The 27,799-nt window shown below is 38.4% G+C and overlaps 1 protein-coding gene across 3 annotated transcripts in view; it reads right to left on the bottom strand.

Moving 5' to 3' along the window:
• CUBN (cubilin) overlaps positions 1-27,799 on the bottom strand; it is a 144,261-nt gene that overhangs the window by 100,270 nt on the left and 16,192 nt on the right. For 2 of the 3 annotated variants that reach the window (XM_072925492.1, XM_072925490.1), the window contains exons 14-26: positions 26,170-26,401; positions 24,663-24,844; positions 23,704-23,866; positions 23,311-23,501; positions 19,223-19,379; positions 18,270-18,448; positions 17,641-17,803; positions 17,176-17,392; positions 16,032-16,162; positions 7,747-7,933; positions 3,954-4,114; positions 3,250-3,431; positions 2,345-2,501 (exon numbers count right to left, since the gene is read on the bottom strand). In XM_072925492.1, the coding sequence (XP_072781593.1) occupies positions 2,345-2,501; positions 3,250-3,431; positions 3,954-4,114; positions 7,747-7,933; positions 16,032-16,162; positions 17,176-17,392; positions 17,641-17,803; positions 18,270-18,448; positions 19,223-19,379; positions 23,311-23,501; positions 23,704-23,866; positions 24,663-24,844; positions 26,170-26,401 (2,302 nt within the window). The remainder of the gene's footprint in view (positions 1-2,344; positions 2,502-3,249; positions 3,432-3,953; positions 4,115-7,746; positions 7,934-16,031; positions 16,163-17,175; positions 17,393-17,640; positions 17,804-18,269; positions 18,449-19,222; positions 19,380-23,310; positions 23,502-23,703; positions 23,867-24,662; positions 24,845-26,169; positions 26,402-27,799) is intronic. The other variant, XM_072925491.1, reaches the window with a different exon arrangement.

Here is a 27,799-nt window from a genome sequence, read left to right as displayed (position 1 = left end):
ACCTCTTGAAGAACATATTGTATATGTTTCAACCAAAACTGCAGCTATTCAATCTCACATCTTTCAGCATTATTATGACCTTCTTTTCTGACACTTGCAGACCCATCAGTACATATTTTTGAACATACATATTTTTGGGCAGTCTTCTTTAAGTCTTCAGGCATATTCATGAAACACTTTTTTTTTTTCTTTTTTTTCTTTTTTTTTTTTTTTTTAACTAACCATAAAAATGTACCTTGTCATTTGAAACAATCTGGGGAGCTGCTCAACAAATATCGACAAATAGATAAAAGTGATTTAATTCTGCTAACTAGGAAAAAATTATGATCCTTGGCTAAAACAACTAATGGAAAGTACACTACTAGTATTGGGCTTTCTAGCCCCAGGAAGAGAATGTGATAATGAAATTTTTTTAAAAGGAGCCATAATTTTCCTTGTGAGACATTCAATAGCATCCTAGCATAAGAACTGGACACTCACCTCGAATAATAAGAGCTTTCCTTGAAGTGCAGAGAAAATGAAAATAAACTAAACTAGATAAAGAACACAATTACAATTATGGCATTAGGTCAGTGAGTCTCATTTTCCTGCATCCACCTTTCCCTAAAAACAAAAAATATCAGTGTGGGCAATCCCTTGTCTGGAGAGAGCACATAAAGTGTACTGGGAGCAGAGCAGTGTCATTAATGCACAGGGAAGTGGGCAGGAGGCCGGGAGCAGACCAGCCTGTTTGGTTTGTGCAGCAAATCTGCAGTGTTTGAACAGCAGAAATAGCTGAGATTCACTTGTATATCTGTTCTATTGTCATCACCACAGAGAGTACACCCACCTCCTGCACTTTTTTATTCTATCCAAGCAATTTAAAGGTCTGTGCTTTCAGTATTTCAAAATACTTGGGATACAGCTGAAGGTCAGGGTCAGGTGGAGTAGAGTGGAGCTTGTCTGCAAAGCTACTCTGAAGCATATGACTTTTTGAAAGGGCAGGACAAAGAGCAGAAAATGAGTTTTGAAGAATGCAAGACAGGTAAAATCTGCTACCCCCTGCCATCAGGATTTTATTAGAATCACATCAGGCACAAAGGTGCCTTTGAAGGATAACTTCACACCATGTTTTCCTTTGCAACATTTTCCAATTAATCATTAAATTTCTTTCATGTACATGCAAATGTATCTGGTATCTAAGCTTCCTTATTTTACAACATACTGCCTACATAATTTTAGCTTTTGGGCAAGCCATTAAAAGCTTTCTCTGATGCATCTTCAGGAATTAAATATGAATGTAAATCACATTATCTAATAGCTCAGGTTCTATATCTGAGTGCTTTGAAAGTGCTCTTTCTGTTTAATTAATGAAAGGCAGGGGGAACCTTTTCTAATATATCCTCTTGACATTACAGTCTGAAAAGTACATGGTAGTGATATCTGTAAGGAATGAGCCAAGGCTTCCTCCCTCTTCTAATTACTGCATTGTCACACATGGATGAATAGCTCTGGGTTTTTTTGTAACCCATTTACTATTGTCCAAACCCAGGAAAACTTCACATCTATAAACCTACAACAATCTTTGTCACTTGGGCATGTCATATTTAGAGGACACAAAGATGCTTGCAAATCACTTTGTATGTGATGAAATTACACATTTTCCAATGTGCATTTAACCATAAAAAATGTAAAGTATATAAAGAGAAAAGTAAACAGATTATGACTGGGAAAAAAATAACTTTGTCATGTGTCTTCTTGTATTTTTCTCCAAATGCTATTATTCTGATATTTCTGGGGTAGTGCTATTTTGCAAAAACATGTTTGCAAGGAAAGTATTACCCTTACCACAAGATATTAATAAATGAAGCTTTTTACAATGTTCCCGATAGTCTAAATTATCCCAAGCACCCACAATAATGCAGTCTGGCTGACAGAAACTCAATTATCCTTTGTCATCCTTCCCCAAAAGCAGCTCTAAGATCAGAGAATCTTGCCATACCTGCCTTCTACTTTAAAAAGTCAGGAGCCTGAAGGAACAGAAGAGCAAGAACAGCCAAATCTACCCTGCTATGGACTTCCAGCACTTCTTATTCTGAGTAAATCTGGAGTGGTAAGTACTACTGGTCCAGGTAATAGAAATAGAACCACCTTACTAGCTTTCCCCTAAGGAGGAGATTATCTCCATCACAGGTAAATGGGCAGATAATTTTTAGGTCTCTGTAACTGTACCAGAATAGAAAATCTGGGTTGTTGGTATGCTCTGTAGATTTTACTGTGCAGATAAATATGTAAGATCATGGGCTGCAAGCAGACATGATCAGAAAACATGAGCTGTAGAAACATTTTCTCTTCCTTTACTTACCCTGTTTGTATTTGGCTAAGAAACCTCCACCTTGCAGACTATTGTCTGTCCTTAGTTTTAGGTACACGCTGTCTCCACTGGAATGGATGGTTTGTGGTATCTGATCCCCACAAAATTTACCTAGCTGTTTAGCATTGCTGCTGTTGCCATCATATATCTAAAAAAAACAAAACAAAACAAAACAAAAACAAAAAAAACCCGAAAAGATAATAAAGCTGATGACATCACTATTCTGATTAATTCTCCCCTGACAAATGTCTACTTTGGGAGATGTTACTGGGTATACAAGAGGTTAAATTCCACTTCTGTTCAGAGGAAGCCTAGCAGGCATTTCAGAAACAAGCAAAAACAGGAAGCCAGTAACTGAATACTGGTGGGTTTTTAGGGGCTTAGTCACCAAGAGGGGAACACTGCACTTTATTCTAATTTCATTAGAAATATTCAAATAATTTATGCAACAATTCAAATATGAAAATTGGTATTAACAATATGATTATTGACAACATTGTGCTTTGTTCCATGTAATTTACTAAGAAAGCATACCAAGGCCTTGGTTCAAAACACAGAAAATTTAAAAGATACAGAAAGATTCTTGTTTCTATCTACCAAATTCTTTCTATCTAGACATAAATCCTTTTCTTACCACCAGCTATGCAGACACTGCTGCCTTGCCTCTCATGGCTCTGTGAGATGAAGAGCCATGAGAAGGCAAGGCTTTCTTTTCTGTGGTAAAAAAGAAAGCCCAAGGATCAGGAAATATCTTTGTTCTTAACAGCAAGGAGCTTTCCTATTCTGAGTCTGTTCACTTAGGACCCCTTTAAAACCAAGGCCCTTTGTTTTTCCTGGCCTTTGTGCTCAGCATACTCATCTGACTCCTGTGGAGCAAAGTGTCCCAGGGCACCTACCGCAAGGTAATCAAAGCTGCACTTCTGATGATGCTCTAGATGGAACTGCTCAAACTGGATTTCAAATGGACTTCCTCGGTTCCCTTTGAGCAGCCAGTAGCACTCTGAATTGTGGTAATATGGCATAGGGTAGTTGGGAGACATGAGGATGCCAGAAGCTGCTATGAAAGTCCCACCACAACCTGAAAATAGCAGAGAAAGCAAAGCAACATTTAACAACTAGAGGAGGGGAGTATTAAACCAGGCATGTGCGATTCTTACTACTGACCTCCTTCACATGCCCTGAACATCTTCAGTAATGCCCCAAAAATCTGCATCCAGCCATTAATGTTGTAAGCAGAAGACAGCCCATAGCAAATAGAAGTATTACCTATCTAATTTGAAGGGCGCTTTTGATGGACAAGTATTAGAAATTAGAAACCTCTTCATTATATTCTTAATTATTGCTTTTTTAAACATAAGAGGAAATTGGAGCTACTTTATATCTAGGGAATAGTATGCTCTTTTCTGTGGTAAAATATAAAGCCCAAGGATCAGGAAATATCTTTGTTCTTAACAACATGCATACATATCACCATATAATTAACAGTCAGACTTTAGAATATTGGAAGCAGAAAAAATGAGGGGAAAAAGGTGAGAAATTAAATACAATGATCAAAAATAAGATGTGTAAAATAGTTCTATACTTCATGCAGTCATTTTACCTGCCGAGGTACCATCCCACTCTGCTGAAAATCCCTCTCTTGTGCCAAACACATCACTTACAAACTTTATCCACAGCTTGTTACCATGAGAGATTATAACAGGAGGCAGGTCTGTACCACAGTATTTTCCAAGAGGAGGAGAAGTTTCATAGCCTCCATCTCTAGAATGGTAAAGAAGAAAAAGAGAGATACCATGAGAAATGCTAGCAAATCAAAAATCTTGTGATTCTTTCAGGCCTAGGAAAGATCCTGGCTCTTCATCTTCAACAGAAATACTGCTACCAAATACTGAGTCTTGCTACTTGCAGTAGTAAGCCCTGCCACAACCACCTGCTTGCCACAACCACGTCGCTCTCTCATCTCAGCAGCCTGAGTGTGTCAACACAATGACAAGCTTGAGAAGTGTCTCAGGTAGACTTGATTCTCTATATTCCACAAGGTGACAATCATTGGGGCAACCAAAGGTAATCTTTGAATTTGAAGCAGTAATTTTCTCACTCTTCACTCTTTAGCCTGGCGCAAACCTAGATGAGCTGATTTATTTAAAAAAACATGTTTATTTGCCACCTTACAAATGGGAATTCATTCCTGAATTCATTTCACTGATATGATGCATATTTTGAAATATTTTTTTAGTTTTCAGAATTGGTTCTACAACCACTTATTTTCCTGTTTTAAAATTAAGTAATATTTCCAATAACATTTTTTTCATACTGTAGTAAGGATTCACAACTAATTTTCTGTTTTGCCTCCTGCACATGCCTTATGGGAATAAAAACGAGGGTGACAACCTGCTTATCAATTGCTTCCTGACCTTGTCTTTAAGCACTTTCATACTACAATCAACCTACAGGTCAGTAGGACAATAACAGATAATTTATACTTGTATATGGTATGATCTCCCTATGATGCTTTTTAAGTGGACAGGAATACTTTCAATTGCATATTCACAGGTTCACAGCTGCTTTTGAGAAAAAATTCTACTTCGCCTTTGCAACTCTGTTTTCTTGTCATCCTCCTAGCTTAAACTGCTTGCTGCTGTCTCATGTCACTGTTGAAGTGTGCCAGAACCTCCCCTCACTTGCATCTTGGCCTCTGCAGCTGTGGTGAGATGAACAATTTTCTTAGTTGACTGAATGCAGTTTATCAGAGGACATCTCAGAACAAGAAATAAGAGTGGCACTTCACTTAAAACCTGTGTAGCTACCCCATTTAACAGTTTCAGGTTTGAAGAGGCATTCTAAAAATCCAATTATGGCAGTAGCAATGTGCTGAGTTGCACTTCGAACTTTCTGCCCATATCCTAACCTGTTTAACACATCTGAACTATTCACAGTGAAAACTGAGTTAGATTTATACTATATATAAATGTTTTCTGTTCCTAAGGGGGAAAAGTGAAAAAAAAATCACTTTTGTGTCACCCCAAATTAAAGTGTTAATTGTTAAAATAAAGTTATATTGAATTTATTCTCAGATTGTTTTTCTAAAAAGAAAAAAAAATAAATGCTTTACTTAGAGAATATTGAGAAAGCTTTTCAGGTTTTCATAACTTTCTCGGGTTGGTATGTACAGCTGAAAAAACTCAGCTAATTTAGATGGAATTCAGAATCTCAATACTTCAACTTCAGCAAGCAGATTTTTGATTGGTTTTAAAAATAAGATACTATTTACCAAGGAATAACCCATACAGAATATCTGGTTTAACGTTCAGGATGAGCTTTATCATGGTGCTCAGTGAGGTAATGGAAACTCTTAGCATGATCAGACTGCAAAACCACACTGCATTCTTCAGATATGGTTCACCCAGAGGGCTGGCTCATGAGGACAGGAATGGCTGCACCAACACCACAAATTGCAAATCCATCTGCAGGCACGCAGCAGAAAGGATATGCACTTGGTGCTGCTCTACTGTGAGCAGGTAACCTTCCTGCAAATATTCCTTTCTTCTGTTTGTCTCTGTCCTGTAAAATCTCCTAGAAATCACTAGGTTACTATCCTAAGTTTAATGGTGATGCCAGTATAGAAAAATACAGCAGATTATTTACATGCTCCTCTTGTTATCCTCTAGAGTAGCTGCTGTCTAAAGACAATAAATATAAAACAGAATATAGAATATAGAATATAGAATATAGAATATAGAATATAGAATATAGAATATAGAATATAGAATATAGAATATAGAATATAGAATATAGAATATAGAATATAGAATATAGAATAGTTTGAGTTGGAAGGGGCATTTAAAGGTCATCTATGACACCCAACTCTGAAAGGAACAGGGACGTTTTCAAATAGATCAGGTTGCTCAGAGCCTCACCCAGCCTGACCTTGAACATATCCAGGGATGGGGCATCAGTTACTTCTGTGGGCAATCTGTTCCAGTGCCTTACTGCCCTCATTGTAAAACATTTCTTCTGAATAATCCAAACTCCCTCGGCTTGTTTTCACATGAGACTGCTCCAGCCCTCAGATTGCCATGGTCCTGCTTTGAACCTGCTCCAAGAAGTCTGTGTCCTTATGCTGGGGGCCCCAGAGCTGGATGCAGCATTCCAGGTGGGGTTTCTCTCACCAAGGCAGAGTAGAGGGGCAGAATCAACTCCCTTGGCCTGTTGCCTGTGCTGCTTTTGATGCAGCCTAGGATACAGCTGGCTTTCTGGGTTGCAAGGGCACATTGCCACATCCTCTGATTTTTCATCCACCACCTCACTGCTCTCACCTCACCTCTCCCCTGGGCTGCTCTTGATCTGTTCACTCCCCAGCCTGTATTGATACAGAGAGCTGCTCCAAACCAGGAGCAGGACCTTGTACTTGTTGAACTTCATAAGGTTCACATGGGCCAACAGGTCAAGCTTATCTAGGTCCCTCTGGATGGATGGCATCGTGTCCCTCAGGTGTGTCAGCTGCACCACTCAGCTTGATATCACCTGCAAACTTGCTGAGGGTGCACTTGATCCCATTATCTATGTCATTGTTGGAGATATTAAATAACTCTGATCCCAGAACAGACCCCTGAGGGATCACTTGTCAGAGAACTCATAGGCACATCAAGCCATTGACCACTACTCTCTGGATGTGACAATTCAATCAATTCCTTGTCTTCCAAACCATCCACCCATCCAATCTATCTCTCTCCAACTTAATGAGCAGAATGTTGTGGGGGACTGTGTCAAAAGCTTTACAGAACTCCACACAGATGACATCTGTAGTTTCTCATTCATCCACTGATTAGTCATTCCATCACAGAAGGCCACTGGGTTGGTCAAGAATGCCCTTGGTGAAGTCATGCTGGCTGTCTCCTGTCTTCCATGTGCCTTAGCAGAGCTTCCAGGAGGATCTGTTCCATGTTATTCCCAGGCACAGAGGTGAGGCATGCAGGTCAATAATTCCCAGGTCCTCTTTTCTACCCTTTTTAAGAATGAGTGCAATGTTTCCCCTTTTCCAATCACCTGGAACTTACCGGACTGCCACGACTTTACAAACATCATGGAGAATACGTCACAAAACAGACAATAAAACTCCTTGTTTCTGCACTAAGGAAAACAACCCAAATACAGTGCATGAGAACAGAGTCCACACACTCCATTTGCTCTCACAACTGGAATTTGTCAAGTGGGAAAGCTGACAACAGAGCAGGATGAGAGGAGGAAAAGGTAGCCTTTAAAGCTCTCTGGTAAGTCCATTTCTCACACTGACAGCAAGGTGTATAGTTAAGAATAAAGATTCTGAACATGCTTAAGTGGGTTTGGCCAACATACAAATCAGTACTGAGGACAAGAGAAATAATTAGCCTTGCCTGATTTCTACATAATCCTCAGTGCAGTGTTTGTTCCCTTCCAAGGTGAAGTTGGTGAAGCTCAGCACGATGTGTCTGTTTATTCCCACTGTGATGGTGTAGGTGCACTCAGTCCGGACAGGGTAGTTATTGGGGTAGTTTGGAGATGTTAGCGTGCCAGTGTCAGAAGTGTAGTTGTGCGAGCAAACTTTAAAAAGAAAAGAAACAAAGATAAATTAATGTCATATGTCTGCTCAATTAACAGGAAATTTCTATTTTCAACAGACAGAGGAGCAAACATCCTGTGCTCCTGTGCATTATAACTCTTCTTGGACAGATCTTACTGCTGAATGTCAACAGTATAAACTAAGACCAGAATCCAGCTGTTTCATGGGATTTCTTACATTTGAGTTGTTTTGTTCAGTTTTTACCAGAACACTGTCTGTAATAAATAGGCAACACAGAAGCAGTTTCACCTGCCTAGATGGCTTTGTCCTAAAAGCCCAAGTAAGCAGAGAATGGAAACTAAAAGGGATGTCTTGCTGAACACAAATGGCAGGATTCTTGAATTTCTGAAAAGCAGTGGTGATGGAAACTAAATATAGTTTCAAGCTATGAGGAGAAGCTACATTGTTTTCAAGCATTCCCCATGGTCAAACCTGTTAGAGAGGATTTTATATCTAAATTTCTTTTCCCATGTTCTTGGCTATAAGAGACAATAAGTTAGAAAGGGGTATAATCCCTAGAACTTGAGGACACAAGAGTTTTACTTAAGGTCTTACATTTAAATGAATTGCTTTTTTTTTTTTTTTTTTTTTTTTTTTTTTTTCCTCTGAGCAATGAATGAGCTGGGAAGAAGAAAATAGTGTGAATTAATCCTGAGGTAGAATCTAAGCAATAATTAAAAAGAAGCTCTTTACAAAGCACAGACAAAGTCTAAGAATAAAAATATTTGCTATAATATAGTATGAAATGAGTAAATTTTGGGCTGTGACTACAAAAAGGGCAAGAACAAATGTGAACTGCACCAGGTGTTTTCAGGCGAAACAGGAAATCCTGATGCCACTGCACAAGGCAATGGTGATGTGTCACCTGGAAAAATGTGGATAACCATGGGCACTGATGTTCTGAAAATCAAAAGAGACCAAGTAGGACAGATTGTGGAGATAGTAGGAAATTAGTAGATTGGTAGGCAAGAGACACTAGAAGAGCTTAACTTGTTTGGCTTAGCAAGTGCAGATAAACATCAAGAAGCATGAAGAAAGGAAAAATAGAACACATTCTCAGTGACAGGACTAATTCAGAAGTTAAAAAATGTGCATGAGTACAGATATGTAGAGTTTTTATTAGGAATTAAGTTTCTAAAGCAATGATCCAATCAGTATAACAGATGTAGAAAGGAGAAAACATTTCACTGGTTCTTAAGATACAGTTTGATTAATTTAAGGATGGGTCCACATTATGTAGCTTTAAACAAAAGAAAAAAAAAAAGAAAGACATAGGGAGAAAAAAAAGGGGGAGTGACATAAAATTGTGGGCTGGATTTGGTGACCCTGGGGATTCATTCTTGTCCTCCACTTCCCCATTTCAGGTCTTACAGGTTGCAAATATAAGAAATTAAATAGTTCCTACCAAATAGACAGGTTTAGACTAATTATAATAGAACTGAGAGAGTAAGTAAAAGAATCATTTAAGCTGGTTGCCACAGATCTCTGAGATATGCTTTCTAACACAGCACAGCTGCAGTGTAGCTATGTTTATGCTTAACTCTTTAATTGCATAACAATTTAGGGGGAAGGGATGGAGCTATACTTCAGGCCCTTCGAGTCTAAGGCAGGTCATTTCCATGTCTGTTCTCTAGCCATTCTAACTACTAAAACATTTTTAGTTTTAATAGTGGTGTTTTTTTGCATTCTGGGTCATGTGGAAGGCCTCTGTTGCAAAAATTTTCTGTGGGATAAATGCTCCCAAAGCTAGCTCCCAGACTCATGTTCCTGATTCATCATGGAGAGAACAGAGAAACAGGACACAGAAAAAGGTTAATAATTTTCTGCCATTGGCTTGTGCTTTGGTGTTGACAAATTCAAAAGGTTTCCTGCACTACTTTACCTAAAATTATTATCTATGAAAGTCTTTATCTAGAATTTTAGTCATTTATGTGTTCCATCACCAATATGCTTTAATGTATGCATATAATAAACAGCTTAGTTTAGGGTCCTGGTCACCATAAGAGCTTTGTGCTGCTTTGTAAATCCTTATAATGACCTGGCTGTGCTGCCAGCTCCCATGGTGTTTTGTGATATGTAGGGCTTATCATCAAACCCCAGATCCTCAAGTCATATGTTTTCTTGAGAATGCTGACTGAAGGATTAGAAATCTGGCTTAGAAATGTGACCCAAGTTTTCCTAACAGACCACTACAGAAAAAAAGAAGTAAAAAATTAAAATGTGTGTATATTATTAGGTTATTTATTTTTAACTAATTATTTCCTCCTGCTTTTGGAGGGATAGGTGTCTGATTTGTGATCTGAAATCTGTAATCTGCTTTGTAATCTTGATGATTAGAGCTCTTGCAATACTGCTGTTACTTACTCTCTCAGAGACTGAGACAAAGAATACCAGCTTTCAGCCTGTAGAATATTAAAACTAGTGTATTAGATAAGAACTCTTACACTAAAATTAGCACTACAGAAGCCTTTTTTTTTTTTTTTTAATCAGCCCTTTTAATAATTTCCACAGAATTATCCAAGTTCCCTCCTCACCAAAGTTTTTCTTCCTGGGAGGAACCCAGACAGAAACTTATATCCCAAGTGTGCTGTTTTAAACTGGATTCTCTGTACTGCTTTATATTTCCCTTAACAATCTTCTTTATGAGCTAAGGGATAATAAATACAGAAGATGGAACAGCGACTACCTTATAAATGGTTCACTTCTGGCTACAGTGAAAGAAATCCAAGTATAGATGGAGTATGCTGGCTGCTATGAGGATTTAGAAAAGCAGAGATGAACCCATGTTTTTTGACAGCCAGCTGTTTTTCTGGTAACTGGATTAATTCATGGTGTTCTACTGTCAGCAGGAGAGCTGGCATTCCCCTTTAGCACTCACCGCACTAACAACATTTGGGGGTGTGCTTGGGCAATAACAGACCCTTCTGTGAGCACCTAGCAAAGTTTGCTGGAAAAAAAGTACTTTGACTCCTTTGCCAAAGTTCAGAATGCAGTCTAATAGTATATGTGATTATTATATGTCTGGAACAAAACTTGAATTCCGTTTAGTTGGAAGACACTTATTACAGCTTGTGAAAAACAGGAGGCAATTGTTGAGGATAATCACACATCTTGCTTTGCCCAGTGTATGAGGTTTTGAAAGCTATTCAATCTGCCCTCTGATTTTAGTACTGAATATGTTAGCTTTTCTGGAAAAAATGCCATAAATGTCAGTACCCTACTGTAATAGCCAATAGCAGAGAAAAATGCCAGCTTTTGTACTACTCATTCGTGCAATCATGCATAATGTAGAAAATTATATCCATTTTTTTCCCCCTAAAGAGATACCAATCAGTTGCCACAATCCTAATCAATCAAAAAATCAAGCAATAGTGCAGTAAGTAACATGGGATTTTTCTTTTAATCTCACTGTACCAAAGGAAACTGTGATCCCTAAATATTCACTCTTTATGTAGTACCATGCATGTTTAGGGAAAAAAAACCAGGAAGAAACTATCACAAGAAGTATATGCCTCTCTGCAGGCAATGTGAAAGCACATCTGCACTTCAGGGCCTTCTGTTACTGCTGCTGGCAGATGCTAACAGGCTTGATTTTTAGCAAGGAGGCACACAAAGGTCTTTGGTGGCATGCTAGACCCAAACTCCCTCAAAATACTGGGTACGATGGTTCAAATAGAATCTCTGTCTGCCTTCTGCTGATTTATACCTAAACACACACACTGGGGAGTTGTACTGACATATTTTGGTTTTTATAGGCAGACTAACACCCTGATCAAACACTGCCAAGTTACAGCAGCCTAACAAGTTGTCAGGTGCTAGCCAGTTGGCACCTGACAAAAAGGCTCAACAGCCAGATGAGCCTTTTTCCTGAGACTTGGGGTGAGCTGAGCAGATGTCCAAGACACATATAGGACATAAGCCTTATTTTCTGGCTTAGGTCAACCTCATTCAAACATTTGTTAGCCATAAGCCTTATTTTCTGGCTTAGGTCAACCTCATTCAACCATTTGTTAGCCATTACTTTCCATTCTCGTCATTGCTCATTCAGCTGAAGACCAAAGCCAGGCATGATACTCCTAACAATTACCGGGTTCAGTCAGGAAGATGGGAATGAAGATCTCAACTTGTACTCAGCTGTCAAGGAAGAAGACTCACAAATCTATACTACACTTTCAGGAAACCTTTCATGTTCATGGATTCACAGAGGTTTTTCTCTCTCCTTATCCTTCTCAAACTCTGGCTTTTCCAAACATTTTAAGTAACATATAATCCACAATGAAGCTTTTAAAAACCAGATTACCTATCCTGATAAATAATATTCACCATTCAGAATGACAATGAGGAAAATTATCTTTCACCAAAGCCAGATAAACATGAGGAATAAAAAGTATACCAGGAACGTAATCTGCTAAAAACCGTGTTATGTATAACTTGTCCCAGCAGAAAGACTGAAATGAATCATCTCTAAAGAAATAACAAAAACTTTAAAAACCCCAAACAAACAGAAAACCAACCAACAAAACATACTGCCAAAACCCCAATTCAAAGTAAAACAGATTAATTCTTACTTATTTGTGAAGAAGTTGAGGGGGAAACAAATAATAGCACTGACTCCACTACTAATCCTATGGGAAAATTGTGGCCTGTGTCTATCAAGACCCTGCACAAAAGTTCCAAGAGAGACTAAAGTCTTTCAAATATTTTTTCAATATTTTTACATGGGTTATTTGTAATGTAGCAGCCAAAACTGGCAGAAGAAACCCCTAAAATCTACCATAACACTTACATGGCTTTTGTGACATTCATCTATTTGGTAGCTGAGACCTGGACTCTTTGTAACAATCAAAATATTACCTACCTTGTATTCTGTGTAACTTTCACATTTAAATGACAGAAGGATGGCAAAGAACTAAGAATCCAAGCTACCTAAAGTTGAAATGGGTGATACACAGTTTAAAATGACTACCATGAGAGCATGTCTGACTGAAGGATTTTCATCTGTATTGTTCTACATGAGCTATTCACAGCTATTATCTGGCAGACCGCTAAAACAATTGTTTGCACTTTATGGGCCATGGCCATAGCTGCATCTTGTGGCATTCAAATTTTTTTTTTTTTTTTTTTTTTTTTTTTTACAGGAAATATAGCTTTGGCTTTTATTCTTTTCAGGCTACTTTTCAAATATTTAATATATCACAGATAAGCCATTCTAACAAAAACATTGTTTATCATGATGCATGGAGAAGAAAATTAGTTCCATTCTGCATTAAAAAAAATTCACCCCTACATATCCTTCTTTTTTTTAAACTCCAATTTATTTGGCAGGCGGAGGAGGGACAATCTTGTCTGTGTTTTCAATAGCTCATTCTCTCTGAAATAACTCCAGGCAAAAGACTATTGAAATGTGTAATATGAACCAGATCATCTTTGACAAGTTCTGATATTGGTTATGCTCTAGCTGGCTAAAAAAACACAACTGAAAAATATGAAGAATTCTTATTGCACAAGAAACATTATTAGAACCATATTTTTTAGCAGAAAAGAAGTCTAAATTAGCAGCAGATGTAAAGCAAAAAAGTCATAGTTTTAGTATATCTCTCTGACATTATTATGCTTAGCAATTTGCTACCTTAGTGTAACTGGATATACATGAGATGAATATCAGACGTAAACATCTCACAGTGGGAAAATTAAACTTTATATGATTGCAGGGAAGTGAGGAGTTGCTTCTCACAGCAAAATCCATATACATATATGTGTTTGCCTTCTCTCAGGCCACAGAAATTTCAAAACACTTTATTCTTAATAAAAATGAATTTTAGCTCTCTGGTATTTATGAAAGTTTTATGGTACTGCTATACTTGCACTGGATCAAAAGAAACAAATCTTTGTAAAAAATCCAAATAGTTTCAGCCTCTCTGTAAGTTTATTGCTCTCAGTTTCAGTAGCTATCTCCCACTCTGCCATATTTATACAAGCTGAAGTGGTTGAAATTAAAAAGCATTTATTCTAGTGATTGTTCCAAGAGTGAGCATATCATTCCAAGAAATTGCGAATTAGTGCAGTTTGGCTGAAGAGTAGTAAAGATATTTGTGTTCATTCTGGGAAAAGAAAATCTTAGGTGTTATATAGAATTTGGATTAGGATACTACATAGCGCTCATTTCACATAAACATATGATATAGTTGTTAAAAGCATTGAAGAGACAGCAGATGTGCATTTTTAAGACATTGTTTGAAAACATTCCAGGGACAGCACTGATGCAGTTGGAACTCCACATGACACATATTGCAGTGCTTTGGATGAAAGATGAGAAAAGCCAATCACATGGTGGTGGTAAAGGAGGGGAATACCGAAGAGAGGAGGCAGAACTGTGAAACTGGAGAGCTTCAAAATTACAGAAACAGATATGGTTACAACAGAGACAGAAATACGGATTAATGTTGAGTAAAGAATACTTTGATCTTGATGGACTCTGAAAAAAGTTGCTATAAGAATATTTAGGAAGGAATCAATCCACCCATGAAATAGTAATCTGAGGTCAGTTAAAAAGAAAAAATACCAGATTGAAAAGCAACAATGATATTTACAGAAAGTTTAGTTTGCAGTTGCAAACAAAGGCTAAAAAAAAAAACTTTATAAGGGTTGTAACATCAAAATTTCTTTCTAGCAAGAATTCATATTTCAAACTACAGAGTTTTCCTGGAAAGATGTTTTAAAAGTAGAACTTCTTTTATTACCTATTACTTTCTAAGAAATAGAAATGTCCTCCTTGCAATAGTTCTCATTAAATCTTAATTGTTTATACTGGCTTTTTGGTTTCAATGCCAGATAACTCAAATATAAATGAAGGCAGCTGAGAAAATGGTTTCTTTGAATTTGTAAGTTATCTTGTTGTGAATAAAACCACAGCAGCAAAATCTGTAGGTCTCACCTGCACACATGCTTGAGAGACAAAATAATAGCCAATTTTCCCAAACACACCGCAACATGTCACCAAGAAAGCAAGTTAGGAATTGGAAAATTTGCTGCTTTTAAACGGGTTGAATAAATTCAGGAATTAGTAAAAAATAAAGAAACTAAGATCAAACAATGAACAGCCGTTGGTCTTTTATGGCTGCTTAGATGAGTACTGTGAATTTCTGGTATTCATCTAACAAATGCCTTGTAGTCTGCACTCACACGCAGAAACCACATATAAACTGATTAGTGATGGATAACAAACATCCCAGCTACAAAAACTTTCTCCTTTTTACTTTTTTTTTCCCTTGTGCCACTCTGCCTCTTCTGTGGTTTACTTCTGCTGGCAGGCCCTGTCCCTCTGCCACTAAGTGTCGTGTACAGTCATTTCTTGAGCAAGTCCAGAGATGGTGACTCCACCACCTCCCTGGGCAGTCCATTCCAATGTTTAACCACCCTTTCTGTGAAAAAATTTCCCCTAATATCCAAAAAGAGAAGAGAACAGAGAGAATGAGCATTCTTCCTTTACCTCACTGAGGTAAGTGTTGACCCTTTAGAAAATACTTAAAGAAGGGATTTAATGCATAACAGGAGCCTTGAACTCTGGTGGAGACAGAAATGTTGCACTCTGTTGTAATTAAAAAATCTATTGTGCTTTCAGGTTATTTTGCTGCTTTATCAAATTTCATCCTATTGACCTTTCTCTACCCACCATCAATATTGAACCTTACAGAGACTAAATAAAATTTTTATGGCACTCTAGAGTCTCCCATTCTTGTGAGTTGTCCATGATCACTAAGTTTCCTAGATCACCCATACTCAGTTCAGAATGAACAAAGAAAACTTAGAAAATACTTTTCCTAAATAATTCATGCAGTTCTGCCATGTCAGCTCTTACTGACTTTTTAAAGAAAGCAACAACGCCGTTTGCAGAAATTGCTTTCCGCTTTCCTAGGGAGTAAAAAAAGCTTTTGAATAAAGCAGAATGAATAAGAAGGAGTAGAAGAGGCACCAGCAAGTCTTCTGGCAACACAGAAAATGTTTCTGTTTCTTGTAGTGGTTATTTACAGTGACAGCTGAAAACATTTAATTTGCATAATGAACAGACTGACATATTACCTTTGGATGCATCCAGAGAGATATAATTAGCTGAGAAGCCTTCAGATGCAATGCTGTGATCTGTCATGAAGGACAACGTCATCATGTTGCCACCACTAGTGAGAGATGGTGGAATTGATCTTCCACAGTATCTGCAGCAAAAAGACACCTCAAATTGAATGGCATTACTTTATAAAGCATCTGTATCAATGGAAGAGAATTCAGCTTTCCTGTGAAGTTTGAATAGTTACACATACACAATTGTCTCCTTTGGATGGTACAGATCCCAGGCAAATATCCTGTATCATGGGACTAAATAGCACACTACATGTACAAAGGTACAAATCTGAAGTGTGGCAAAATCAGAGAAGAAACTCTGACTTACATAAAATTGTCGAATTCTTATTGAATTTATAATGTGCTGTACCTACAAAATACTCTGTTCTTTTGTAGGAGTCAGAGTGGCTGGCCAAACACTAAGATTGCAAAATGTTCTTCATTATGAGAGTCATTTGCTCCTTATTTTCCAAACACTGCCATGCCAGCCAACTATTTTACAGTCTATAGCTGCAGCTGAATACTGTTCCCAAGTAATTCAAATGTTCTTGAATTATAGGGCAGCAAGAAAACCTTGTGTATACACCAACTGGAGAAGTGAAATGAAAGAAAATATTCTTCCCTAAGATAAAATCAGGTATCAGAAGAAAATGAAAACTAAATCACATAAAATGCAGGTTGTGGTCTAGTTTTTGCAGATATTCAAATGTTCAGCTTTTAAAGTAATCTTTCTTTCACTTCTGCAAGCCTTTAAAATCCTGTATTTTCTGGGCAAAGATATATAAATGCTTTTCAATTTATTTTCCATAAATCAAAATGTTAATGGAGTGGGACAAAGCTAGCTATTGAAACCTATCCTTAAAAGAGCTATCCTTTAGACAAAACTTCATTTCTCCCAGTACATTATTTATTAAATGTGCTTCTCCTTCCATAGTCAAGTAGCAAGCTGCCTTTTCTATTCTAGCAGAGAAATTGCTGCTATTGTTTCTATGATGAAAAGAAAATAATCTAAGGAATAAATTTAAGGAAGCAAATTGAATGTCAAGACGTACAGAGCAGTGCTCACTCCTCAGTAACACAGATCTTTTGGACGAATGGACATATTTACCTTCCCAATTTTTGCTCAGTGCTGTTGTCATATATTTCAAGATAATCTTTTCTGCAACTATAATCAAATGCCAAGTTAAATGAAGTGAATGTCAGGCGGATAAAGTAACCAGGTTGAATGTTGATAATCCAGGTACAGTTAATCCCATGTGGGTACACATCTGGATAACCAGGACTTGTAATGGTTCCTGATGGTCCAGTGAGAGTTTCTCCACATACTGCAGAAATTTAAAACATCAGGTTAAATTATATGTTTATAAAAAACCAGTTAGACACTTATAAAATTGGTTACTTCTCTTAGTGAAATTTCATAGTCTTTCTTTCTTGACACATACTACATGGCAATTGATTCAGAATTTATCTCCCATCACACAATCCTAAAACTTGATTGACAGTTGTTTTCAGTTTGTGGGAAAATTTGGAAAGTCCCAACAGTCTACACAGACAGCAGCAAAACAATCCTTACCTGTATCTAATGGCCAGTACTGAGCTCTGAAGCCGAGGTTGGTAAGTGAGGAAGCTCTGAATTTGATATAGAGATTGTTCCGTGTGGATTGCACTCTAGAGGGTACAGCTGTACCACAGTATTTCTCCAAAACAGGAGAGTCTCCATTGTTGCCATCTCTGACCTGAAGAACAGTGTATTCAAATATTCTATAGATTTTTTTTCTTACATTCAATATCAAGCATAAAGTAATTCATAAGGACTATATGAAAGAGATCCTTAAGAAGTCAACCCTACCCTTTCTTCATGTGGTTTCTACTACAGGCACATAAAATATAACCTTATGCCTATCAGAGCAGCAGAGAAAACACAAGATCTTACACCCTCAGCAGTAAATGGCACAAAAACCTTCCAAACCAGGCCTATCTGTTTAAAGAAACCTGGTACTTCTCTTTGATTATCAAAACAGTTATGACATCTTTGAAGAAACAAGAAAAGCTTTGGGATCCCATTATGAACCTGGAAAAGCTTTTGTGACCGCTGGAAGGAATGCTTGCCTGTCAAGAACTTCCACTTTGGTGGAGATGAGTATTAGAAGGAACTTGCAGATACATATCTGGTATTCATAGTGCGCGTGTATTGCTCTTTACCTCGATGTAGTCCGAATCACAAGTGGTTGTATTTCGAATATCAAAGTCGGTGAAGTTCAGAATCACTGCTTTGGTAGCTGGCTGAGAGATGATCCATTCACAGGTCTTTGGGTGAGAGGACATCCTGGGGTAATAAGGTGAATGAATTGTGCCTGCTCCAGACAAATAGCCTCCACAGGCTGCCAAGAGACACCAAGAATCAGTACGTATGATGGATGATTTCAGGGAATGCATCATAATGATTATGTGATATATAACAAGTAACACTATGAAATTTGAAGAAAACCAACCCTAAACTATCCTATTAAAGCGGCTACTACAGATCCCGCAAGTGAACATATCTAAAAGAAAAAATTGTATACCATGTATAAGTATAGCATAATAATGCTTGTACAGAAGACCAAATTTTGCCCATGAAAACGAATGGATTTGGCTCATTTGTTTCACAGATACAGATAAGCTTGTTGGTGCTTAAGAACTTAAAGACAGGCAAAAATGAAAGTAAAAAGATTTAGACAGAATTGATGCTATAACATCTTTAGTATTTCAACATCAAGTGATAAATCATTAGTACCATAGCACAGAATCATTAATAACATATCACAGAATATTCTATGTTGGAAGGGACCCACAAGGATTATCCAGTCCAACCCTTAAATGAATGGCCCATATGAATATCAAACCCACAACCTTGCTGTTTTAGCACCATGCTTTAACCATCTGAGGTAATCTCAAGGTCAGAAGCAATAAACAGCATGTTTCCAAACATGCTAGGAGTGCCTAGAGCATACCTACTGCAGATAGCTTTTTAAATAAATAAATTGACTCTGTTCTGTTCTTTCCTGTCTTTTGAAGTTTGTGTTTAACCTATTATATAAATAATATATCATGGAAATGACTGAAAGTGTCCAAATTATAGTAAGTTCACTGTGCAAATGACCAGTTTCACTTACCAACTTGATAAATAGCCCTGAAGCTAGTTCTCTGCACAGAAGCATCGGACTTGAATTTGATCCAGAGACTATTGCTGGTAGAAGTGATTGCAGACGCGACTGTATTATGACAGATTTTTTTAATAAGAGGAGACATCTCACTGTCACCATCTCGAACCTAGTCATCAAAAAAGAGGAAAAGAAAGTGTTAGATCATAAAAGCACTGAGATCTGATATCCAGGTAAAACTATAATCTCCCAAGAGCTGCTACATAACAAAAAGGAGTAGCTGTTTTACATATTTATGAGTGTGTCACTGTAACTGGAACAAGCACAGGACTTATAAGAGCTCAAAGGAACAATCAGATGATCAGCACAGAAGACACTAACACATGCTGCTGTCACAGGACATTAGGATTAAATTATCTTCTCTATGAACCATGGTTTTAGCACTATTTGGGCCTATGTTTCCAAAAGAGACACCTTTCATATGAGACAGATAGGGTACTCACAAGTGATAGCTGTCAAATTTTTGCCAGCACTAAAATCTGCTGGGGAAAGAAAATGGTATTTTTGATTTTCTTGCTCTGGCCATGAAGTTTCCAGTAATTTTTGTATGGGACTTCTCCAGAACAAGCATCTGTCCCATCATACCCATACATCAATGCAGGCTGACAGCTCACTAACAGGAGATGCAACTCCAAGTCCCTAAAGCAGTAAAGAGGCACACTGACATCTTTTCACTCTTTTAGCTGAAGAGTTCAATGCATGATAATGGCAATGAGGCTACATCAGGGAATCTGGCTTTTACATTATGCCCTGACCTCAATCAATTTGCTAATCAAAGGATAAATGCATCTTATATTTTTTCCCTAAAGTTGATTTATATCCTGCTTATCAGGGGAGTAGACAGGAAAGACTTAATTGTACCTCAAGATTCAGACACCGAATCCATACTACATGAGTAAGAATAGCTACATCCAGGGACTCAGGCAGAGCCCTGGTATATCTCTGAGGTTCCCATCTCCCATCTCATTTCAAGTGGGCAACAACAACCTGAGGTCCAAGACATGGGTCCTCTGCTCCCTGCCCAAGCAAAAAATGCATTTTTTGTCCCAAAGATTCTCCCAAAAACAAAATGCCTTTTTATTTCTGTACAAGTGGTGGTAGTTCAGGTAGATGGAACTGCTTTTAAATGCATCTACATGCTTTCAAAGTCAAAAAATCATTCCAGTGAATTCACTGGCAAACCAGAAACATACAGCTTTCAGGTCCCCTCTCATCACCAATTCTTTTTTCCTCAGCTGTATTCATCCATGGGCTGGGAGAGAAGGTAAGGAATCCTCATGAGTGTCCTGGTAAACAGGCAGTGGCTGGCCTGCTTGCCCAGCTTTGCAATGTCAAACTGGTGAGATGGCTTTCTGACTAACAGATATTTTCAATTTCTCCGGAATTTGAGTTTAAGGTGTCAGAATTATTCTGGATTTACAGCAAAGCAGCTGACATCAGAATTTGTGCCAATATATTTAGTAAATCTTTGGAAAGTAGTGAAAATTTCCAGAGTGGTAATTCACAGGGGTTCACAAGCTTTTCTTGAGCTGATTCTCCTTACATTCTTTGTTTATATAGTCCAGTGAGTAGTGATAAAAATAACAGGTTCTCTAAACCATATATGCGTGTAATGTCTCCTATTGCCAGTTAGAAGGACAGCATGTAAAAGGGGCTGCCTTGGCTAGCATCTTACCTCTGCATCATCATGTCATAGCCTTTCTCAAATAAGTTTTATTGTCTCTATTTTCTTATTGCAGATGCCTTCCTTACTAAGAAACTAAACATCCCGCCCTGAGCAAGTGCTGTGAGCTGTGTCTGGTCCCTGTGGAAAGTCTACAGATTTCCTGTTAGAGCCAGGGAATGGAATAATCTGCACCTTTCCAAAGTGACAAAAGAGTTGTTGGAGAGTGACTTTTAAAGTAACTTAAACACCCAAAAGTTATCTCCCTAGATGAACCAGTGGGAGAGTATTTTACAAAAGCACACGTGAAAAAATCATGCCTTAATAACAGAGCACAGCACTTCGGTTTTACTGACTGCCCCAGGCAGAAAATGTCGTCAGGCTCTGGACTGAGCCACAGAGAGAGAGGGCAGGAGAAGAGGAGGGCAGAAGCATGGAAACTGAAGGGCTTGTGACTGATCAGCAAACAGTGAGGTAAATGCCTTGCTGAACTAATACAAACCGATGGTGTTCAACAGAAATGGTTTTGTTTTTGTGGCTGCTGTGAATTTAGCTGCTGTTTTGCCAGCAATTAGGCAAGAGGAGTAGCAAGCCAAACAAACAAAAGATGTCTGTTTTCATTAAACACACTTCCCCTCTCATTTCAGAAACTAATTACACTTCATTCCAACCTAGGTCTTTGAATTACAGGAGGAGAGAAGGGAACGATGACAACACAATAACATCTTTTAAAAATAGACCAACAGCATAGAGCTCACAGGGGCCTGTTCCTCACTGGTCAAGAAGAGATTGAATACAAAACCAAACCTTTGCTGCCACTGAGCTGCATGGCTGCATGGCTGGACCCTGCCCTGGGGCTGCAGGGACGACTCCTGCCTGCTCCAACTGAGGCAACGCCTTCACAAATCAACCACTGACTGTGCCCAGCTTGTTTTCCTTCTGTTTAGCTCTGCACAGCACAGGCACAGTTATATACAGGCAGCAGTAGCCAGCAGCCATCCCACACGGGATGAGGTGTTGGTGAGTGTACAGAGAAATGCAAGCAGGGTACGGCAGCAGAGGCCTTGAGACATGGTGAGTCAGGCACGACGCAGAGAACAGGGATGCCATGATAGGAGAGGGGGCACTGGCCATCAGCACCGTGAGCTTGTCAGGCTCTGAGGGCATCACCGCGACTCACTGGGGCCAGCCTTGCCTCCTCCAGAGCCCTGCACCTGCCCCTGTCCAGGAGCCATGTCAGCCCCGCAGGGCTGTCAGTCCCTGCCCAGCAAACCCGCTCAGTCTCTGTCTCCCCACAGTGCTGCCCTGCCTGGCTGCTCCCCTGTGTGGCTCCCATCCTGGCCTGCCCCTGCCCATGCCCAGCCCGCAGGTGCCCATGGCTGCCCTGCTCCCTGGCCAGGGCGCTGGCACAGGCGCTGCCCCCGGCCTGCCCAGCGCTGCACCAGAGCTCACCTGCGGCCAGCTCCAGGGGTGCAGACAGCAGCTGGACAAAACTGGGCTTAGGGATAACAAAGAAAATCAAAACATGGTATCTCATGTACTTAAAAGGTACCCTACAGCTGTAAATTTGTATGTAACACAACATTGCAAACCAATGAAGAGAGAGCTAGGAGTAAAAGAAAAAGTCACCTCTAGTGGATCACACTAAGTACTGACATTAGTATTGCATTATTGCATTTTCCATATAGAAACATTCCAACTGTACCATTTTGTTTTCTTTGCCAGTTAGATTTAGACTAGGAACAATTCTTGAATTTGACTTGTAAGATTTCAGTTATGGCAACAATAAACTCCCAGCTTTACATATGTATATAGAATTATAGAATCATTAAGGTTGGAAAGGACCTCTAAATCTTAGAGTCCAACTGCAAACTGAGCTTGGCCAAGTCCACCACTAAATCATGTCCCTAAGTGCCACTTCTACACATCTTGTAAATACCTCCACAAATGGTAATTCAACCACTTCCCTGGGAATGTGTGTATAAATATTTATATTTCCTTTTAGTTTCCTTTTAGTGTCAGATCAAAATCTTCCATATAACACTTTGACTCCGGAAAATGCTGCATAGCAGCTATGGCATTAATTTTTTTTTCTTGCAGTTGACATTAATTTACCAAATGTTCCAACTCCCCCTTAATCATGTACAGACTATTAAGAGTTAGTGTTAAGCTAGACAGGTTTTCTCATTCTCTTATCTTTGCTCCATCCAAATGCACCATCCTGTTCTTTCAGCCTCTGTGACTTTTGGACCCTAGTAAATTCATATACTTAGTTGTTTGATCAACACCTATTTCTGAAGTGGCCCTTGGGACAGAAGTACATGCTCTTGTACACACATGCAATCAAACTTTCATATCAACTGATTAAGGGAATCACCTCTATATAATTTGCTGAACAACCATGATGACTCTCCAGCTCCATATGGGTGAAGTTGAGGAATATTTTTTCATCCTCTGGCTGTCGGATAATGTAAACACATTGTCGGTTGTTGATAAAAGGGTTAGGCCAGAAAGGAGATGTGATAACCCCTTCACTCTCTGTGAAATTTCCTCCACAACTTGGATCTGCTATAAGAAGAAAAAAAAAAAAAAAAAGGGAGAGGTATTCATAAGTACAGTAACTCCTTTTGAGGCTGCCTCTGTACAATGTCTGCAAATAAAAAAGAATCGCTATATTATTAAAGAATAAGTGTTAATTACATCCATTCATGTGTTATCTCTATCTTGAGAATGTCACAGACCAACCTTTAATCCTGAGTATTTTACTTACCAGGAGATGTTGTATACATAATATGGAAGCCTTTATCAGTAAGTGAGTCATCAGAGTGGAAGTGAATAAATGCATATGGACCAGTGGTTTGGAGTGGGGGTGGAGATCCAGTGCTACAGTATTTACCAAGGACGGGGTCTTGTGGAAGAAGACCATCTCGAATCTAGATACAATGATAGATCAACATTTAGGATTATCATATGTGTGCCATCTGTGAACAGTACCAACACTCCTTAAGCTATCTCTGAGGCCCCAGAGGTATTATGGATGGTGGGTGGAAGGAAAGCTCATAGGAAGTTTCCTCCAAACACGGAGGAACCAAGAAACAGATCCACAAGCATAGCTGTGATGCTGCTGCCAGGAGTTATCAAGGGTTTTGTGAAAGGAAAAGAAAGTATCAGGAGATCTACTGTTGAAGTGTTTTCTTGAAATCATGCTCTGCATTGCACACAACATGCTATTCCAAATTGGCTTCTCATTTCCATGAAAAGGTATTGGCAAATTCTGTAAGCATTATGTCATACTCGACAAAAAGTCCTTAGCTCATACATCAAGTTGTGGATGGCTGTGAGCTACGATATGAATCTGTTAGTCTTAGATCCCTTTCCTGAATAGTTTCCCATAGGCTCATGAATTCTCTGTGGGTTGACATTTGACAAGGAGTTTGGAGACTGAACTTTGTATGAAACTGAAAGCCTCCCATCAAGTATTTGGCCTGAATCCCATCCTTTTTGTCACAGGACTTCCATTGACTTCATTGAAGCAGGTTCTCATCCCCTTTCTGTCCTATTGTCTCTGATTGTGCATGGATGGCTGGAATATGTAAATAAAAAGGAACATTTCAACCCAGGATTAAATTTTCAAACAGTCCCCTTCTGTGCATAAAAAAAGTTTTGAAATATCTTGTTTTGCAATAACATATCCACAAAATGTTGTCATAATTCACAATTACACTTTACCTCTAAATAGTCATAATCGCAGTTGTCATGGTCTTCCAGGCTCAGTGTGCCAAAAGCAAATGTGATGAGGAGGCCAGGACTGGTTGAGATGGTCCAGAAACAATTTCTGTTTACAGGATAGTTACCAGGATATCCTGGAGAGGTTATCAAGCCGTAAGTACCTGTCAGCTCACCACCACATTCTAGCAGAAAGAGACATGGAACAGCAGAGTGTTTATCACCACATGTCGGGTCAGAAGATGAATTGTCCTGTAGAGTCAAAACTAGCTGCCACTTTGGGGTCAGAATAAATTAAAAAAAAAAAAAAGACCAAGCCAAACAGACTAGCAAGTTTCTTCTTTCTTTAAATTTTGTGGTTAATCATGCAATTTTAAAAGGAGAACTCTAAATATTTAGTGATTTGCACAGTAAAAGAAAGATTATTACCCAGTTATGATGGACATGCCTTAAGAAGAATAATCAGGAGCACTGTGTTTGGGTTGGATTTACAAAATTAAGCTAAATCTCTGCACTTTGTAAATAGTCTCCAGTTTTTATCCTATCAAAAGACTAGTTCCATTAAAAATAAAAAAAGGAAAATGTAATTACAGATAAGGCTGTTTTATATACCTGTAATAAAATAACATTAGTGCAATAGTTGGGAATAGGAGGGGTACATCATGCGTCATACCTCAGGAATAGCTAGTTTAATCTCTATCTATACTGCTGTCTTTGCTTTTTATTTTGTTAGTGCTATTTTTTCCTCCAAAATACCTGAGAAGTTTTCACTTTTCAGTACTTGTATTTGTCAATTAGTAATTATAGATCTAATAATGACAATTGAAAGAAAAACCCCACCAAAAATCATATTCAAAGCATTTCAAGAAATATTTCTAGACATAAGGAAATGGCATTTTTTTACTCTATGGTTCATTCAGGACACAACCCAATTTTGTTTCTAGATAATACACAGAACACTGAAGTGACCTTAATGTTATGTGAGATTTGAAGTTTATCTCTGGGAATGCATTGCCACACCATCTGGATCAATCACCCAATTAGCATTACCAAGAATTCAGGCAGAAATGCACAACAAATCATACCAAAGATCTCACACATTCTTTACAATCCAGTTCTCTATAAACTAGCATGTTTGGAACATTTAGGCTGTTGTAAATTGTCAGTGGCATAACAAACCATTAACTTGCTTGCTCGGAGTACCAGATACTTCTGTGAGAGAAGATAAATGACTAAATGAATGGCATGCCAAGAAACACATGCTCTTTGGGGGATTCCTCACAGCAGGTATAAGGCAGCCTTAAAAAAACAAGCAGAAAGCTATGCATGCATAGGCCTAGAGCTAGAGTTTGAAAGTATCTTCAAGTGATATATACATATATATGTCTACATTTCAGCCTCACTCCTTTGAAAATACTGTCCTTCTATTCCTAATGTTTCCTAATCAAAGGAAATAAATAATTCATTTTACTCCAAAGCCTTGAATATATTTTTCATTTCATCAACTTACCAGGATCCTGAGATTCCCAATGAACAGTAAAACCTCCAGTAATGGTGTGGTTTGAGTATAACCAAAAATACAGAGAGTTGTGGGAACTGAGAAGCTCTGTAGGACCTGGGAAGCCACAGTATTTTCCTAGCATGTGCATTGATGCTGAAGGCCCATCATGGATTTGAAGGAATTCAGAGTTACACTGATTACTTGTCTCCAGTTGGAAGAATGGGAAAGTAACACGTAGAATCTAATAGAAGCAAGAAAACAAGAAATCTCTTTTCTCCATCTGCTGAGATACTATCTATGTAGAAACTTTATAGAGCAGATATAGGTATTCATGCAACTGTGAAAATCTATGAGCTTTTATGTCATTTCCTGAAATGTTCCAGGACAGGAAAGAATATTAAAGAATCTTAAGGGTCAAAAGGAAAGAGAGAAGGTAGACAGACAGATAATTTAGTCAGTGAAGTTTTCTGGAGAGAGCATTATTTCTATAAACTAATAATTGAGATCATTTGCCTGTATGTGTAAACTATATATACCTGTGTCAATTTCAAGCCATGTGAAAAGCTTGAAACACAGCATAAAATACCTTATTCTGGGTTTCCCTAGGCAGTTTTTTTGCATCACATAATTAGCATTTTTCACCCTTACTATGGTTGAAAGTGTTGCAATGGGAGTTAAAAGGTTCAGTCATCTTGTTTCCCACATATAAAATCAGTGTCTCTAAAGCCCATTCTGCATACTTAGTGACATGCACAGCTTTAACTTTGTTCAGATTCTTCACTGATGTGCTGAAATATGCTCTGCTGAAAACAGTAGTGGCTCCAAGGCTTAAGGCTGAGGACATGTCACATACGTATATAATATGTAATGCTGTATAAACCACTGTTAAGCATTGGTTTATAAAATGACTTAATTCATTCCACAAAATGTCAAAAATACATCAAGTATTTCAATCCCAAGTAAGAAATGTAATGCTAAATTATGGAGTAGCATATTTTGTAGTTGTTATTTATAACACAAGTGGAATTGTTAGTTGCAGATCAGAGTCAGATTATACATTTGTGTGCAACAGTTAAAAATTAATCCTTAAAAAAACCTCAGATGCTGTTATTGCACAAAGCCATATGAATTAAGCATTCTACATTTCAGCACTCAGAGATCAGAAACATGATCTCTGTTTTGGGGTCACGGAATCACAGAATAGTCTGAGCTGGAGGGACCCAGAAGGATCATCAAGTCAAACTCGTAAGTGAAGAGTTGGCCCACGTGGGGATCAGAGCCACAGCCTTGGTGTTGTCAGCACCAGGCTCTGACCAACTCACTTAGCTCAGGAACCACCTGTGGAGCCCATCAGAGCAGAGCTTTTCTCATGAATTTATTCACAGATCACATGCTAAAGCAATGTAGAACATTGTAGCTGGAGTAGGTTAATAAACTATAACCCTCAGATGCTTAGGAAGAGCTTGGAAAATCTAACCCAAGCACATCCTTAGGCTGAGGAGCCTGAAGGCTTGTAAGGATCAAAAATTTATTCTTTTGAAAACCTATTTATTCTGAGGGGGTAGGATCACAACATGGGAACACATGTAGCATGAAGACAGTCATGTTTGCTCTGATAAGCTGAGGGATCCTACTACCC

This window comes from Taeniopygia guttata, chromosome 2 (genome assembly GCF_048771995.1).
Source record: "Taeniopygia guttata chromosome 2, bTaeGut7.mat, whole genome shotgun sequence".
NCBI lineage: Eukaryota > Metazoa > Chordata > Aves > Passeriformes > Estrildidae > Taeniopygia > Taeniopygia guttata.
This window is presented reverse-complemented; position numbering and strand designations above follow the sequence as displayed.